At 48.5% G+C, this 18,118-nt stretch overlaps 1 protein-coding gene and 1 non-coding gene across 6 annotated transcripts; one reads left to right on the top strand and one right to left on the bottom strand.

The window, feature by feature from the left end:
- The first annotated feature begins 3,037 nt into the window (after window positions 1-3,037).
- Window positions 3,038-3,119, top strand: TRNAS-AGA. Its single transcript has one exon. It is a non-coding gene; the product is annotated as a tRNA-Ser (tRNA).
- Window positions 3,120-3,401: 282 nt separating this feature from the next.
- LOC119354614 lies at window positions 3,402-16,754 on the bottom strand. Of its 5 annotated transcripts, XM_037621338.1 has the most exons (12): window positions 16,647-16,754; window positions 16,068-16,120; window positions 15,884-15,940; window positions 11,693-12,010; window positions 11,102-11,169; window positions 5,374-5,514; window positions 5,038-5,174; window positions 4,646-4,686; window positions 4,518-4,550; window positions 4,126-4,259; window positions 3,890-3,988; window positions 3,402-3,807 (listed from the first exon to the last, which is right to left on the bottom strand). In XM_037621338.1, exons 7-12 carry the CDS (start codon window positions 5,100-5,102, stop codon window positions 3,679-3,681), a joined length of 501 nt encoding a protein of 166 aa, XP_037477235.1. In that variant the 5' UTR covers window positions 5,103-5,174; window positions 5,374-5,514; window positions 11,102-11,169; window positions 11,693-12,010; window positions 15,884-15,940; window positions 16,068-16,120; window positions 16,647-16,754; the 3' UTR covers window positions 3,402-3,678. The 5 variants fall into 5 exon arrangements, 3 of the variants coding, with proteins under 3 accessions (XP_037477235.1, XP_037477237.1, XP_037477238.1); XR_005171123.1 differs by lacking the exon at window positions 4,518-4,550; XM_037621340.1 differs by lacking the exon at window positions 11,693-12,010.
- Between the last annotated feature and the right edge of the window lie 1,364 nt (window positions 16,755-18,118).

Below are 18,118 nucleotides of genomic sequence, written 5' to 3'. Positions count from 1 at the left end.
CACCTTGTCAACATAATCCCCAACAGCAAATGTCATACGTACCTTATGTGTAATTTTTAATTTCCCAGAGTTATATAGCCACTCTACATGGTGTGGTTGAGGGTGTCGCCACATAGACAAACCCAATTCTTGTACAAGGTCTTTGCTAATGGCGTTGGTAAAACTGCCACCATCAATTATCATCTTACATGCACGGTCCTTGATCTTGCATTGTGTCTTAAAAACACTCCATCGCTGGCCTTTTGCATCATCATTTTGTACCTTCTGTACCAAAAGATTCAGCCCCTCAGTCGGTGCATCGACTTCTTCCTTTCTTTCTTCCTGTTGCTCTCTTCTTTTTAGCAAACGGTTTTTCCAGTCTGCGTTGAACACATCTGATGGCATGGGAATAAAACAGATTTGTTGGCCCTTCCATGATACAGAGTAACTATTTTTCTTGGAATTCCGAACAGCCCCAACACGTTTGCACCATTGGTTCCCAAGTAGCAGATGACACGACACCATGGGCACAGGACAAACGTGAAAAAATTCCGCACAACAATATTTCCCCAAAGTAAAAATTAACAAAATCTGATGCGTAATTTGGATTTCACCTTCGAACCACTTCAGCGTGTATGGTCTTTCAAGAGGTGTCATCTTCAGCCCCAATTTTTCCACCACCTCGATGCTCATCATATTGACCGCAGTACTCTCATCGATTGTCAGATTGACACGTCGTTCGTTCACAACGCAACGAGTGTGAAAAAGAATGACCTCACCAATGCCTTCCTCCTCCATCAAAATGTTCCTGCTCAATATGTTGATGCTCGCCTCCGCAGACGATATTGCAAATTGAATCACCGTGACTAACCTTAGCTCTGAATACCACTTGATGAGGCACAGACTAGCGAGATGCCAATTCGGACATGTAGATGGCCCGATCTTTCACGACGATACTCGATTAACACCTCGTCTCCCTGTTCCTCCTGGTAACCTCCAAGAACAATTTTCACCTGTGTACAAAAATACACAAACGAAAATAATGACCCCCTTGGATCAGCACGTAGGCGTCGATGTGATGATCAACCCTGCGTCGCTAGTAAATTTCCACGATGGGAAAATCACAAATAATACACAAGATATGGCCACCCGTAACTCGGACGTTTTTCTGTATATCTCATACTCGAAATAAAACTCCAAACTGATCTCCCTGTTACATGGACACCATCCACTTTTATATAACCTACGCATGGCCTAAGCCCCACATCGCCTAGACTGCTAAGTAGTACGTAACTAGTACAACTTGCCATCACGATTTATATGGCACGCAATTAGAAGGAAAACTACTAGCTAACATGAAGATATACTTCCTATTTTTAAAATAAAACACATACGCATGTAAGGTAAAGGGACTACGAAAAAAAGACTATTCTCCATGCAATTAGGACCCAACGTGCAGCTCCATCGTCCCTTTTTTAATCCATCGGGGAGGTGTACGAAAGTTGGGCTGCACCTTGCCACGTATGGGTTCCTCCATAATCTCAAGTTTGTTGCCGTGATGAGCATATACTTCTTGGAAAGGATCTGACTTCCTTTTATTTATTAAACCAAATTGATATATTGGCTTAATATATGGACGTGGCTCATATGGCTTCTGCGATTCTCTTACATCTCCTTGTGTATGTGCATGTACAAGATTTGTACAAGCACGTCTACACATCAATTTGTTGTCCAAATTACCAGCTTGACGTGCACCCATCTTTGCGGCACGAATACCTGGACCGCATAGCAAACGTTCCTTGCCATCTCTGCCGGTGTGCAATATATCTGGACAACTTATAATTGTACCAGCATCCTCGAATAGACTCTCCTTGCTCACCTTAGTTGGTTCGAGTTTAGTAGCAGCCGCACTTGATAATATTCTAGACGTTGCAATGTCTGTATCAAGTCCGCTAGAGCAACCCCGGGCAGGGGTCCAGCAGGGACGGACGTGTGAAGAAGGAGAAGGAGGACGGCGGCGATGGCGACTACGCCGGCTTCAGCAAGTTCTTCGACCTGTAGGCACGACAGCAGGCCGTTGTTTTCTTTTTTCATTAGATTTTATGTTTTCTATATGTAAAAAACCGTGGAACGCCTAAATATCGCCAAATCTATGTCGTGTTTGCCGAATTTTGGCCGAATATCTTTTTAAAAGTATTTACAAAAAGTGCGTCTGGGGGGCAGCGGCTGGGAACCCGATCGCCCCCACGCCGAGAACATCGCCGGTTCACCCCCAAGCGGCGCTTTTTTCTAGCCCCTGGGAGGGCGAGCGGCTGGAGATGCTCTAAGTAGTATCATGCATGTAAAACTACTCCATCCGTACACGAATAAGTGTACATTTCGCTTTTTTTCTAAGTCAAAGTTTTAAAATTTTGATCAATTTTATAGGTAAAAAATAGCAACATTTATGACACTAGATTAGTATCAGTGGATCCGTTTTGAAATGTACTTTCATAATATACCAATTTAATGTCATATATGTTACTACTCTTTTCTATATAGTTCCTCAAAATTTTAAAACTTTGACTCGGGACAAAAGGTGATGTACACTTATTCGTGGATGGAGGGTGTCATATGCATGATACCAATATATGATACTCTCCATTGTCAGCAGCCTAACAGTCCCTGGCATCGAAGAGGGCGGCGACGACAGGGTTCGTCCATTCGTCGAAACTGATGTGGAGAAGAAAGCAAACGAGAGGGTGAGCGTGAGCCAAAGGGCCATGAGAGAGAGGGAGGAAGCAAGGGGGGAGAGGATTAAAGGTTAGAGGTCGGTGTACTCATACATCCATTCGTAGCGGTGGTCGAGAGGAGGCGGCGCTGGAGGTGAGGACACGGCGGATTTTACTCCGCGTATTAAATTTATCAAACTAAACTTTGTAAAATTTGGCATTGTGAATGTTGGTTTTTTTTATACATTTGGTCAAAGTAGAGGTACTTTGATTTCAGACAAAACTTAACTATAGCGGTGGATTGGTACTGTCCCCTTTTAGGGTAACAAAAGAAAATATTCTTGCAAGTGGTCGTGCTGGAGTGTTTATCGGGCATGACTAGAAATCATGTGGGCTTTGGCCGCGCAGGTTCGAATCCTGCCGACCACGGTTTTGATTTTTGTCAAATGTTTGGTCAAATTATTATTAGTTAATAGTGTTATTCCACACAAAAAAATTATAACTCATATTTTTTCACTCGTCTATTTCAATATCTGACTTAGCGTGGGGTGTCACTTGGTGTTGTGTGGGTGACGAGATTGGCATTTCAGTCAAAGAGATTAGCAGGAGTGCTTGCTTCTTCACCTTTGTGGGAGAATCTACTTAATTTATGTTTACATTTTACTCCATGGATCATTTTAGTTAAGATCGTTATTCCACGAATTTTTTTTCTAAAAATCACATTTTTTTCCGCCTATTTCAATATTTGACTTAGCTTGGGGTGTTGACTTACAAACTTGGAGGCCAAACCGAACTAACAAACATTAGGAAATAACCAACTTGGGAATCAAGAAATATCTCTAAAAGATCTAAACTGCTAAGGGTAAATAGGGGATACATATCCCTTTAAGTTTAGGCGGGGCCCTTTCTAGCCCCACATAACAATGCTTGCAGCAAAATCATTGTCCATCAGGCACTAGTTTACCGTCAGGCGTGGTCCGCTCCGCTTCTACGAAATGAATTTCCAGGCAAGCTGCATCACATTGTCATCAATATACGGCCGCAAGTCCCACATTAGACAATAGCCATCTAGCTCCGACGATGGTGTTTTAAGGCACAGTGCCTTGACTATCTTCTCCTGCAGGATAGCAAACTTCTGTCACAAAATAGCAACCAAAAGTAAACAGAGAGTAGTGGCATGTAGATGCTTCTATGCGAACCTGCATCGAATAATCCAACTTTAACATATTGTGAACCAGAATCATAACGCTCGAGTAAGATACTGCGCTGTCCAACGGATCCACAGACTGCCCTTCATCCTGGTAAAATATGGTGCCAACATTTTTGGGTGAGGCTTAGTCAATGTTCCTACAGGCCATAGTATTTTAACGAACTAAAAAACTCGAGGCTGAAGTAATAAAGCATGGGACGAAGAGACTGCAAATAGAATTCACACCTCACAAGAATCTGCTGGCAGGTTATCATCATCATCAAAGCAATCTGAAGCTTCTAAGATACTAAGGCTGGCTGTTAGCATAGTGCTATAAACATCCTCGGCCAGGCATTCAAGTTCTTCAATCAAAACTTTAGCTGGGCAAAATAAAGTGGAAAACACAAAAATATTAGACAGCACGGGCCAGTTAGTAAGGCATGAGCAGATGAATGATGAATTTAAGTTTGATATCCATGAAAAGAGAATGTGAAGGTTCATTGTTGTGCACACTAAAATGAGGACGTGACAGTGAAAGAAAATGCTTCTACTGGTAAGTACCGTGTGTCTTTCAGAAAGAGGAAAAGGGAGAAGGAACGAGGAAATGCAAAAGTTCGAACAAAGACGAGTGTGCATGCCTCTGAATAAATTCGACCGTCGCAGCTGTTTTACTGCAGTTAAGTAACAACACCTTTTCTGAGACCATAGAATAAGTTATGCAGTAATGATGTGACACCGGCACACTCCAACAGAGAGATGTAGCTACCTTTATTTATATGGTCCTCAATTTTTCCTCGCAAGATTGTACTGCAAAAATTTACTCTATTATCAGACAAAAATAGTTATAAAGGTCTGACTAAATGTAAATATGTTTATGACAAATGAGAGATACTAGTTTCAGCCAAATAGACATGTCCAAAGATAAGAATCATGCATAATATACTAGGGTCCTATATTAACATCCTAGTGTTACAAAGAGTTACTAGAATTTATAATATCTTTTGGTACCATGAGTTCTGGCTGATTTCCAACAGAGCCGGTATTTTCCCTAACAATCAGAATCTATCCACTGTCACTGAGCTCAAACTCTATAATTAACACTCCAATATAATCAGATCTTCTATCAATAACCTTACACTTAAACTAATAGGTCAAAACCTGAATATAGATATTGCAGTTGTGCCCTGCTGCCACAGTAACCACCATGCACAATACTTCAGCATCGTGGGTTTCACAAGAGGGCCTACCCATTTGTTCCCGCGAGCACACTAAAAAAGCTGAAGCATTGTAGTATTCTGCATGGCATTTTCTGTACTGTGAGTTACATACGCACAGCAGTGTAACTTCATCTAATCACCTAGATATAAAGACCACCAGGAAGAAATCCAAATGGAAAAACATATCTGCTAGATTAATAATTAAACAGCAGCTCTCCACTACAGAATTATAGATACACGATACACTCAGGCACAGGAAATGTGACTTTTAACTTACACTGGTTAATATTCCGGATACTTTGGTGCTGAAGGTGGCAGCCTGCTTCAAGATAGGACCTCAGTCGATCAGTGTAGTTAGATTTGACTAACTGACTGACAGCATCCGATTCCATGGGAATCATTGGTCTTCGAAAATGCTCTGACATAAGTGAGTCATGGAATTTGAACATAAGTGCAAAAAATAATAGGGGACTGTGCAGTATCTGTCAACACAATAATGTTCAGAAATCCAAGCAAGATTTTTATGCATTCATAAACTTAACTGGCAAATGACGCTTCATTCACCAAAGCTTAGAGCAGAAATTTACTTCATGAAAAAAATTACAGCTTCAAGAAATTACCAAATAAAACTGTTGAAATACGAAATCAATTTATCACTTTGTTCAGTATTACAGTACAAGAAATGCTAGTAGAAAATATTGACATCTGTGAGAGCAAATGATGAAGGTTTCTACTTTAGCAGTTTGGCACCATGGCTGGAGCACACTTTAGGACCCTGGCTGCTTATGTCATGTGGGGCACGTCTTACAGACGTGGGCCGCGCGGCCAGGAGCAGCCGACGGCCGCATTAGGCAAGGCGCAGGCTGGACAGGAGTCCTGATCCGGGCACATTAGTTCCTAGACTAGTTTGTTTCGTATAGGTTTCTAGTTTGTTATTAGCCCATAGGGCCTTTATATATCAGATAGTTAGCACCCTTTAGGGACAAGCAATAAAGTTATTTCCTTCTATCTTCTCCTCCCGCATCATAGAGCAGCCAGGCAAAAACCCTAGCGCTCCTATCCACCGCGACTACGAACTACGTAGTCGAGGCCCTGCTGTCTTGGGCACCGAGGCCCTTGACAACTTGTTATCAGGTTCCAGGCGATCCTCCTCCTCGTCCACGCTCCATCCGCCGGCCGCTTTCCCCCCTGTGTCCGCGCCCAGCTCCCCGACATCGCCACAATCCGCTGCCGCCTCGGTCACTTCCGGCATGGCAGAACCGACCACCGCGGATCTGGCTAAGATGATCGAGGCCTTGACGGCCACGGTGACGTCCCTGCAGTCGTCCGTCACCGCACTCCAGAAGGACAAGTCCTCCTCCTCGTCCAGCGCTGACGCCGCCCATGATGGGCAGCACCACAATGATCGGCCGCCCAGGTTCCAGAAGATGGACTTCCCCAAGTTCGACGGCAAGTCTGATCCGCTCGCCTTCATCAACAGATGCGAGTCCTTCTTCCATCAACAACGGATCGCCGAGGAGGAGAAGGTGTGGATGGCGTCCTACAATCTCGAGGGTCCTGCCCAACTATGGTATATGCAGGTCCAGCGCGACGAGGGCACACCTCCGTGGCGCCGCTTCTCCGAGCTGCTCAATCTCCGCTTCGGGCCACCGCTGCGCGCTAACCCGCTGGGCGAACTAATGGCGTGCAAACGCACGACGTCCGTCGTCGACTTCCAGGAGCGGTTTGAGGCACTCCTTCCCCGAGCAGGCACCTTATCCGAGACACAGAAAGTGCAGATCTTCACCGCGGGACTCCAGCCACCCCTCAGCCTCGACGTGGAGATCCATAACCCACAGTCCCTCGCCGTCGCCATGAGCCTCGCCCGCAAATTGGAGCTGCGCGACCAGTGCGCGCTTTCCGCCGCACCACCAGTGCGTTTTCCACAGAAGGGCATCCTGCCGACACCAGGACCACGCCTCGCGCCCCCCGCTTCGGCCCCACCAGCCGCACCTCAGCAGGGCCACAATCTGCCGGACGGACGCCCAATCAAGCGTCTCTCCCAGACAGAGATGGAGGAACGCCGTCGCCTGGGCCTTTGCTTCAACTGTAACGAGAAGTTTGGCAGGGGCCACAACCGCGTGTGCCAGCGCATCTTTCTCCTCGACTTAGCGCCGGACGACGACGACGACGACGCGGCCTCCGCCACTGATGATGCATCGCGGGCCGACCCTCAAATCTCGCTCCACGCGATCGCCGGCGTGCGCACGAGTGAAACCATGCAGATGCAGATTACTCTCGGAGGTGTCTCCCTCCTCGCCCTGATCGATTCAGGCTCCACCCACAACTTCATCGCCGAAGAGGCGGCCGCTCGTGCTACGTTACCGCCCCCCACCACAGAGAAGATGCGCGTCACGGTGGCCAACGGCGAGCGCGTTCCGTGCCAGGGCGCGTACCGCGTCGTGCCCTTCCGCATCGGCCACGAGGAGTTCGCGGAGGATTTCCTCGCCTTGCCGCTCGCGGGCTACGACATCGTCCTGGGCACGCAGTGGCTGGCGTCGCTCGGACCGATCCTGTGGGATTTCCGAGCCCTCTCCATGACATTCTGGCGGCGGGGCCATCGGGTGTGCTGACACGGCATTGCAGGACCGGACGGGCCAGCCCTAAAATCATGCAGCGGCCGCGACTTCCTGGACGCCATCATCACCGAGTTCGACGGCATCTTCGCCGACCCCTCCGGCGTGCCACCGCCCCGCAGCCGCGATCACAGCATCACCCTGCTACCTGGTTCCGCCCCGGTGGCCGTCCGTCCGTATCGATACCCGGCCGCGCACAAGGACGAGCTGGAGCGTCAGTGCGCCGCCATGCTCGCCCAAGGTATCATCCGTGCGAGTTGTTCCGCATTCTCGTCCCCGGTACTGCTGGTCCGCAAGGCCGACGGGTCCTGGCGCTTCTGCATCGATTATCGCGCCCTGAACGCCATTACTGTCAAGAATGCGTTCCCGATTCCGGTGGTGGACGAACTCCTCGACGAGCTACGGCACGCTCGTTTCTTCACCAAGCTCGATTTACGTTCCGGCTACCACCAGGTGCGGATGCGTGCGGAGGACATCCCGAAGACAGCTTTCCGTACTCATGACGGCCTCTACGAGTTTCTGGTGATGCCGTTCGGACTCTGCAACGCGCCGGCCACGTTCCAGGCCCTCATGAATGATCTGCTGCGGCCATACCTGCGCCGTTTTGTTCTCGTCTTCTTTGACGACATCCTCATTTTCAGCGAGACATGGGCTGACCATCTCCGACATGTGCGCACCGTCTTCACGGTCCTGCACCAGCACCGGCTCTTCGTCAAGCGCTCCAAATGCGCGTTCGCCGTTGGATCAATCGCATACCTGGGTCACACCATCTCCGCTGCAGGCGTGGCCATGGATCCGGAAAAGGTGCAGGCAGTGGCGGACTGGCCGCAACCACGCTCGGCGCGCGCGGTTCGGGGCTTTCTCGGCCTTGCGGGATACTACCGCAAGTTTGTCAAGGACTTTGGCGTGGTTGCCGCGCCCCTGACGGCCCTCCTTCGCAAGGATGGTTTCTCTTGGTCGCCGGAGGCGGCAGCAGCTTTTAACACCCTCAAGACGGCAATCACCACGGCTCCCGTCCTCGCGTTACCGGATTTTACACGGCCGTTCATCGTCGAGTGTGACGCATCGACGTACGGTTTCGGGGCCGTCCTTCTTCAGGACCACCACCCGGTGGCTTTCTTTAGCCGGCCAGCCGCGCCACGTCACCGTTCCCTGGCAGCGTATGAACGGGAACTCATCGGCCTGGTGCTCGCGATTCGCCACTGGAGGCCGTACCTATGGGGGCACCAGTTTGTGGTAAAAACGGATCATTACAGCCTCAAATTTCTGCTTGACCAGCGTTTGGCCACCATCCCGCAGCATCATTGGGTTGGCAAACTCCTGGGATTCGACTTTACGGTGGAGTACAAGGCAGGTAGTACCAACACGGTGGCGGATGCACTTTCCCGCCGCGACACGGAGGAGACGACGATCATGGCGGTCTCGGGGCCTCGTTTCGACTTCATCAATCGCCTCCGGCAAGCGACGTCCACTGATCCGGCGCTCGTCACACTGCGGGAGGATATCACGGCAGGCGCGCGGCAACAGCCTTGGGCGCTCTCCGACGGCCTCGTTACTTTCAACGGCCGCCTCTACATTCCGCCGTCATCCCCGCTACTCCAGGAGATTCTCAGTGCCGTGCACGATGATGGGCATGAAGGCGTCCTGCGCACATTGCATCGTCTCCGCCGCGATTTCCACGCACCTAACCTTCGCAAGATGGTGCAGGAGTACGTCCGCAATTGCGGTACTTGCCAGCGGTACAAGTCCGAGCACTTGCACCCCGCTGGGCTGCTACTGCCGCTGCCGGTGCCCACGGGGTGTGGACTGACATCGGCATCGACTTCGTGGAAGCGCTTCCTCGAGTAGGCGGGAAGTCTGTCATCCTCACCGTGGTGGATCGCTTCAGCAAGTATTGCCATTTTGTGGCGTTAGCCCACCCATACACGGCAGAGTCAGTGGCACAGGTGTTTTTCGCTGAGGTTGTTCGTCTCCATGGCGTGCCGCAGTCCATGGTCTCTGACCGCGACCCCGTCTTCACCTCCGCTTTTTGGCGAGAGCTCATGCGCCTCACGGGGACAAAGCTGCACATGACGTCAGCATTTCACCCGCAGTCGGATGGTCAAACGGAGGCTGCTAACAAGATCATTGTGATGTATTTACGGTGTCTTACCGGGGATCGTCCCAAGCAGTGGCTCCGGTGGCTTCCCTGGGCTGAGTACATATACAACACCGCCTACCAGACAGCAACCCAAGAGACTCCGTTCAAGCTTGTGTATGGCCGTGACCCTCCCACTATTCGCTCTTACGAGCCCGGCGACACACGGGTAGCTGCAGTGGCCAGGAGCATGGCTGAGCGCGACGAACTTATCGAGGACGTCCGCTATCGTCTACAACAGGCACAGGCGGTCTATAAGTCCTACTACGACAAACATCATCGGGACATTCGGCATGAGGTGGGCGATTGGGTTTGGCTTCGCCTTCGACAGCGCGCCGCGTCCTCTCTCAACTTGCCAACCAGGGGCAAGCTCAAGCCACGATTCTATGGGCCGTACCGCATTTCAGAAGTGATCAACGACGTGGCATACCGTCTTGAGCTTCCGGCACGCTCGCGCCTCCATGACGTGTTCCACGTGGGCCTCCTCAAGAAGTTCTTCGGCATTCCTCCAACTACACCGCCGGGATTGCCTTCGATCCACAACGGGGCGGCTGTTCCAGAACCAGAGCGCGTGACTCGTGCGCGCCTAGCACGCGGCGTTCGCCAGCTACTCGTCCACTGGAAGGGTGAAGCAGCTTCGTCAGCTACATGGGAGGATCTTGACAGTTTCGTCGAGCGCTACCCCGCTTTTCAGCTCGAGGACGAGCTGCTCATCGAGGGGGGGAGAGATGTCATGTGGGGCACGTCTTACAGACGTGGGCCGCGCGGCCAGGAGCAGCCGACGGCCGCATCAGGCAAGGCGCAGGCTGGACAGGAGTCCTGATCCGGGCACATTAGTTCCTAGACTAGTTTGTTTCGTATAGGTTTCTAGTTTGTTATTAGCCCATGGGGCCTTTATATATCAAATAGTTAGCACCCTTTAGGGACAAGCAATAAAGTTATTTCCTTCTATCTTCTCCTCCCGCATCATAGAGCAGCCAGGCAAAAACCCTAGCGCTCCTATCCACCGCGACTACGAACTACGTAGTCGAGGTCCTGCTGTCTTGGGCACCGAGGCCCTTGACAGCTTACATATCTTCTAAGTTCCTAACTATCAATAGGTCTGACATGTCAGCAAATGGGGGAATCACTAGACCTATTAACTGTACAAATAGGGATTCTAGGAAAGGGACTTCCATAAAAATTTGGTCAGACAATACAATACAGAGCAAAGGAACCAACACTGGGATATTCAAGGAGAAGAATGAACCAACCTAATTCCTGACGGAACTTTACAAGAAACATTTTTCCGGCATCAACAAGCTCCTCATATTGCGTAACCCTGTCGACGATAACAACACGCATATATATATGATTAATACAAAAAATTCACAACCACAGGAAAAATATATAAATAAAATCACAACTGAAGTGTATATGCAGAGCAAGGGAACACATGCTAGTTATATCCTACAAAATCAGCTGGGCATATATCACCAAAAAATGTTCTCCAAAACACACAAAAGAAGGGAGTAATATATCGTTCCTTCAAATTCAAGTCAAGTGACAAACTGAAACTAATGTCATAAAGTCATAAAATAAAGTTCACACACAATTCAAAGGGAAATACTAGACACAACTCCTTGAGATGGCTGATGCTTGTTAGCACATTGTTGTTCCAAAAATAAGTGGATTGTTCTACTACCAATTGTAAATGAAGTTACAACACAGTTATAGCTTGATAAGTTTTCAGTTATGAAATAGCATCATTTTCGAAGATTAGATAAAAATTATTTTGATACACATGTACTGCGACATTTGGTGAAAATCTATATACATGTACTGTGACATTTTAACTGAGTTACCCGATGTCAGTACTAAATGTTGAAAACTTTCTGTCGATATCTGGTTCTCTACTCCTACCAATTGTGTCGTCAAACCATGTTAATTCACAATGGGCTTTTGTTTCCAACTAGAGCTCCGCCAATTCACTATGTCCACTGCAAATGGTGAATCAATCAAGTGTATGGTATTAAAAAGATTGAGGTCACTAATTACTTGGTCATGAAATCAAAGAAGCAGCGCCGAGCTTCCTCCTTGGACATTAGCGCCAACAGCGGGGACACCTGATGTACTGCTGCTTCATCCACCATATGGTCCAGCTAAACCGGTAAAAGATCTGACTGAAAGAAAAAGGAAAAAGAAATAGAAGTCAGGTTGGAGGAATTTGATGATCTGTAACAAAGTTGGTGGATCTTTGATCATATATATGCAAAGTTAGTCAGCCTTTGATGAAATATTCAAAATTGATTGTTTGGTTTGATGATATATGTTGAAGACGTTTTTACAAATACAGAACAACAAATACAGAACAAATAAACTATACAAAAATATACTAATATGCCCTTGTTGGACCGCTGCTCTCCAGCACATTGTTTGGGTGCGCCGCGAGGAACTCCTCGGCGGATATGGTGTGGGCATACTCGTCGTCATGGCGACGAAGCGCACATCCCTATACACAGCAAACACAGATCTTCAAGAGCACGGACGAGTCAGGTTCATCGGAGCCAGGATTGCAGCGAACCCCGGGCCAAAAACTAAGTGCTTATGACCAACGGCGGATCTAGGGTTTGAAAACAGGGTGATCCACCTTAAAAAAATTGACACCAAAATTATATACATGTGTATGTGTTCATTAGGTCATGTACTGTACTGGACATTACTCCCTCTGTACCGAAATACTCAACTACAAGTATTTCGGTACAGAGGTACTCCCTCCGTCTCATAATATAAGAACGTTTTTGACACTAGCGTAGTGCCAAAAACGTTCTTATATTATGGGACAGAGGGAGTAGTAGTTAGCAACTTGCTCTTGATTATTTTTGCTAGTTAGCTGGGATCATCATTCGTGCTCTGGATAGCAATTACGTAGCAAACAATTAGCAACCTGGTCCACCTCAATCTCACCTTCGGCTCTGGACAAACCGCAAATCGACTCTGCAAAAAAGTGGCTGCAAGCTGCTGCTCAGCTCCCAGCTGCTAGCTTGTTATGTTGCACGTCTCCAGGCCCCAGGTCCCAGGATGCACGCCTGCACACCGCCGGCCGCCGGGCAGACTGATGTGGCTGGGCGCGGTGGGCGGCTCCAGCGCGGCGGCAGCAGCAGGGCGCAGGCGCGCAGCCACTTGCAGGCAAGGCGGCTTGAGTTGGAGGGCGGGGAAGGGTGCAGCGTGCCGGCTACGGCGGGGCGTCCGGGTCCGGCGGGGGGCGGCTGGTGCGGGAGAGAGGACAGAGTGAGCAGGCGCTGGGGCAGAGGAGTCGGTCTTGCTGGCCTGTTGTGCTGCGGGCCGGGATGACTGGGCCGTTTGCTCGTTTTTTTTCTCTGCCTCATCTCCTAATTCTCAGTACCCTAAAGAAAACTACCCTAAAAAAGATACAAAAGAAAGAAAGAAAAAACAGGCCAGCAGGACCGACTCCTCTGCCCCAGTGCCTGCTCGCTCTGTCCTCTCTCCCGCACCAGCCGCCCCCCGCCGGACCCGGATGCCCCGCCGTAGCCGACACGCTGCACCCTTCCCCGCCCTCCAACTCAAGCCGCCTTGCCTGCAAGTGGCTGCGCGCCTGTGCCCTGCTGCTGCCGCCGCGCTGGAGCCGCCCACCGCGCCCAGCCACATCAGTCTGCCCGGCGGCCGGCGGTGTGCAGGCGTGCACCTTGGGACCTAGGGCCTGGAGACGTGCAACATAACAAGCTAGCAGCTGGGAGCTGAGCAGCAGCCTGCAGCCACTTTTTTGCAGAGTCGATTTGCGGTTTGTCCAGAGCCGAAGATGAGATTGAGGTGGACCAGGTTGCTAATTGTTTGCTACGTAATTGCTATCCAGAGCACGAATGATGATCACAGCTAGCTAGCAAAAATAATCAAGAGCAAGTTGCTAACTACTACTCCCTCTGTCCCATAATATAAGAACGTTTTTGGCACTACACTAGTGTCAAAAACGTTCTTATATTATGAGACAGAGGGAGTACCTCTGTACCGAAATACTTGTAGTTGAGTATTTCGGTACAGAGGGAGTAATGTCCAGTACAGTACATGACCTGATGAACGCATACACATGTATATAATTTTAGTGTCAATTTTTTTAAGGTGGATCACCCTGTTTTCAAACCCTAGATCCGCCGTTGGTCATAAGCGCTTAGTTTTTGGCCCGGAGTTCACTGCAATCCTAGCTCCAATGAACCTGACTCGTCCGTACTCTTGAAGATCTGTGTTTGCTGTGTATAGGGATGTGCGCTTCGTCGCCACGACGACAAATATGCCCACACCATATCCGCCGAGGAGTTCCTCGCAGCGCACCCAAACAATGTGCTGGAGAGCAGCGGTCCAACAAGGGCATATTAGTATATTTTTGTATAGTTTATTTGTTCTGTATTTGTTGTTCTGTATTTGTAAAAACGTCTTCAACATATATCATCAAACCAAACAATCAACTTTGAATATTTCATCAAAGGCTGACTAACTTTGGATATACATGATCAAAGATCCACCAACTTTGTTACAGATCATCAAATTCCTCCAACCTGACTTCTATTTCTTTTTCCTTTTTCTTTTAGTCAAATCTTTTACCGGTTTAGCTGGACCTTATGGTGGATGAAGCAGCAGTACATCAGGTGTCCCCGCTGTTGGCGCCAATGTCCAAGGAGGAAGCTCGGCGCTGCTTCTTTGATTTCATGACCAAGTAATTAGTGACCTCAATCTTTTTAATACCATACACTTGATTGATTCACCATTTGCAGTGGACATAGTGAATTGGCGGAGCTGTAGTTGGAAACAAAAGCCCATTGTGAATTAACATAGTTTGACGACACAATTGATAGGAGTAGAGAACCAGATATCGACAGAAAGTTTTCAACATTTAGTACTGATATCGGGTAACTCAGTTGAAATGTCACAGTACATGTATATAGATTTTCACCAAATGTCGCAGTACATGTGTAATCTAATCTTCGAAAATGATGTTATTTCATAACTGAAAACTTATCAATCTATAACTGTGTTGTAACTTCATTTACAATTGCTAGTAGAACAATCCACTTATTTTTGGAACAACAATGTGCTAACAAGCATCAGCCATCTCAAGGAGTCGTGTCTAGTATTTCCCTTTGAATTGTGTGTGAACTTTATTTTATGACTTTATGACATTAGTTTCAGTTTGTCACTTGACTTGAATTTGGAAGGAACGATATATTACTCCCTTTTTTTATGTGTTTTGGAGAACATTTTTTGGTGATATATGCCCAGCTGATTTTGTAGGATATAACTAGCATGTGTTCCCTTGCTCTGCATATACACTTCAGTTGTGATTTTATTTATATATTTTTCCTGTGGTTGTGAATTTTTTGTACTAATCATATATATATGCGTGTTGTTATCGTCGACAGGGTTACGCAATATGAGGAGCTAATTGATGCCGGAAAAATGTTTCTTGTAAAGTTCCGTCAGGAATTAGGTTGGTTCATTCTTCTCCTTGAATATCCCAGTGTTGGTTCCTTTGTTCTGTATTGTATTGTCTGACCAAATTTTTATGGAAGTCCCTTTCCTAGAATCCCTATTTGTACAGTTAATAGGTCTAGTGATTCCCCCATTTGCTGACATGTCAGACCTATTGATAGTTAGGAACTTAGAAGATATGTAAGCAGCCAGGGTCCTAAAGTGTGCTCCAACAATTGTTTGGACATTGAGATACTAATTACAACAAGTATTTGAGCTTAAAGAAAAAAAATTACAGCAAGCATTTTTGAACATAATGAAAGACCGAACAAAACAAGAATTTCAGCAAGTATCTCTGTCCCTCTACAATGCATGACTACAAATGACACCAACATGTGAACAGATGGACAACTACTTAGAACCAAAACCAACATTCTTTTTCCACTGTTGAACAAGAATTCAATAGCACACCGTATGTGTACAAATGGACAGCTACTTAGAACCAAAGCTAACATTCTTTTTCCACTGTTAAACATTTTACTAAAGAACATAATAGGATTTAGGGGAGAAATAACCTCAGATTGTAGTTGTGCTTGTGCTGCTAGATGTAGTGACGGTGGCCTTCAACTCTCCTGCACCAGAAAATTAAATCAATCAATGAACTACACATGAGCAGAGACCACGCATCTACCAGCCCCTGCACGCCGGAATATTTCAGAAAAAGAAACAGGAGATTAGACAGTGGGGTGTATGTGTTACCTCAATTGAAGGAGTTGTGCTGCCAGATGTGCTCACGGTGACCTTGAAATATCCTGCAACAGTAGATAATATACAATCAGTTCCCACAAAAAAACAGATAATATAGATCAGTCTTGTACACACACATGAGCAGACTCTAGCACACACACTCATGAACATTATGCATCAGTCTGCAACAGTAAACTTCAGAACACACACACGCCGATGCAGCCGAGCGGATTCAGCCGTGCACATGCAGCCGAGCGCGGCACCGGATGCACTTGCGCTCACCGTGGAGAAGCTCCCATGTGCACTTGCGCCGCTCGTCGGGGAGTCCTTCTCCACCTCCGCCTGCAGGCCCTGGTGGCGAGCTCCTCCCATGGCCAGGTTCCCCACGGTGGGCATGGGTGGCCTCCTGGTGCCGCTCGCGCCTCCTCAAGCCCCCAGCCGCCGTCCTCGTTCAGATCTCGCGCCGCCGCCTCAAATCTAGCCAACGTCGCCCCCGTGCACACCCTCCGCAACGACCAACCGGCACACGCGATTGATGGAGGTGGGAAGATAGAAAGAAAGGAGGAGAGAGGGAAAGAGTAGAGGATTCACCTCTCGCCGGCCTCTCTGCTAGATGCGGCGCCACCGCTGTCGCCGCCGCTCACGGAAGAGAGAGATGAGTAATGGGGTAAGTGAGGGTTTCGCGGAGGGGTGAGCGGGGGTTAATACGCGAAAATATTGTTTCGCGCCTGGACGAAGCGACGCGCGCGCGGGGTGGCTGCCGCGACCCGCTCGTTTTTCGCGGGTGACCCCAGCCCCGTTTTTGGCGAATATTCGAGGCATCTGGTTGCCCCTATCCTCCCTCGCCTCGGATCCAAACATGTGGCATCCCCTGGATAAAAGGGCTACCCCTGTCCCTCAGAGGATATCCCTGCAACCAAACACATCCTTGATCGAACACCTGCTGGACTTGGTGCCCGCCATGAACGGCGTTGAGAAGGAGCCGGAGGGTACCTAGCTACGGATGGATCAAGGGTGGATGACGCTATAGTACAGGGCGAGTGGGCGCATAGGTAGGGGCTGCGGACGTCTGGCAATGCCTGGCGGCGGCCGAAGAGGTACAGTGACAACGTTGGACGAGGAGGGTGTCTATGTAAAGCAAGAGGGAGCAGGGGCGGAGTGAAAGATAATGTTACCATGAAGGGGTTATCCACTACTAGAAAAATGCTTATACACAGTAGCATAGTAGTAGCGCTGTAAAATAGTAACTGTTGCTACTACTTAGCAGTAGCGCTCGGGGACTACAAGCGCTGCTAATATGAGCATAGCAGTAGCGCTGGACCTAAAAACGCGCTACTACTAAAACTGACAGACCGTTCCAAGCATGCTAGGGATACTAGTAGCGCTCATTGGTAGAAAGCGCTACTACTATTGATATTAGCAACAGCGCTTTTCCCTTACCAGCGCTAATGATATATTCAGTCCCTCCTAATAAGACCAAAGTTTAGTCCCACCTCGCTCTGGGAACAAAAAATTTACCACCTTAAATATGGTGCTTCTCAAACCATCACAACCACTTGGTCTTCATTGAACTTTATGTGTAGGATCTGTGGCCGCAATAGGAATCTTTACCGGTTTTTAAACCGGAGAAGATTCCTATTGACAATTTAGATTCTACACAAAAAGATCATTGATGACCAATGTATTTTTGAATTTTTTTACATGCTTAGCGTTAGCAGTAGTGCGTTTTTACAGAGAGCGCTACTGCTATTGGTTTTAGCAGTAGCGCTTTTCCTCAGAAGCGCTACTGCTATAGACTTTAGCAGTAGCGCTTTTTATGGACAAGCGCTACCACTAAGGGCCCTTATCCAAACCGGCCGGCCCGCGCGCGTCACCCTCCCGCTCACACTCTCTCATCGCCTCGGTCGCCACCGTCGCCGTCCTCCTCCACCCCAAGGTCGATCCCTCCCTCCTCCTCCTCCCCCTCCGGTGCCAGCGGCCCCCTCCTCCTCCTCCCTCTTCGTCGGCGGTCCCCTCCTCCTCCTCCCTCTCCGGTGGCCCCCTCCTCCTCCCTCCTCCCTCTC

The sequence above is a fragment of the Triticum dicoccoides genome, chromosome 2A (genome assembly GCF_002162155.2).
Source record: "Triticum dicoccoides isolate Atlit2015 ecotype Zavitan chromosome 2A, WEW_v2.0, whole genome shotgun sequence".
NCBI lineage: Eukaryota > Viridiplantae > Streptophyta > Magnoliopsida > Poales > Poaceae > Triticum > Triticum dicoccoides.
The sequence above is the reverse complement of the archived record's forward strand: the minus strand, read 5'-3'. Positions and strand labels throughout refer to the sequence as shown.

Bases quoted from the DNA above. Each gene is read 5' to 3' on its own strand.
- LOC119354614 (XM_037621338.1), bottom strand. From the start codon at position 5,102: ATGCTGAAGTATTGTGCATGGTGGTTACTGTGGCAGCAGGGCACAACT. The intron at 4,551-4,645 runs GTAGCTACATCT...ACTTAACTGCAG, and splicing joins TGAGGACCATATAAATAAAG to TAAAACAGCTGCGACGGTCG. The intron at 3,808-3,889 runs GTTCGCATAGAA...GCTATCCTGCAG, and splicing joins AGTTGGATTATTCGATGCAG to GAGAAGATAGTCAAGGCACT.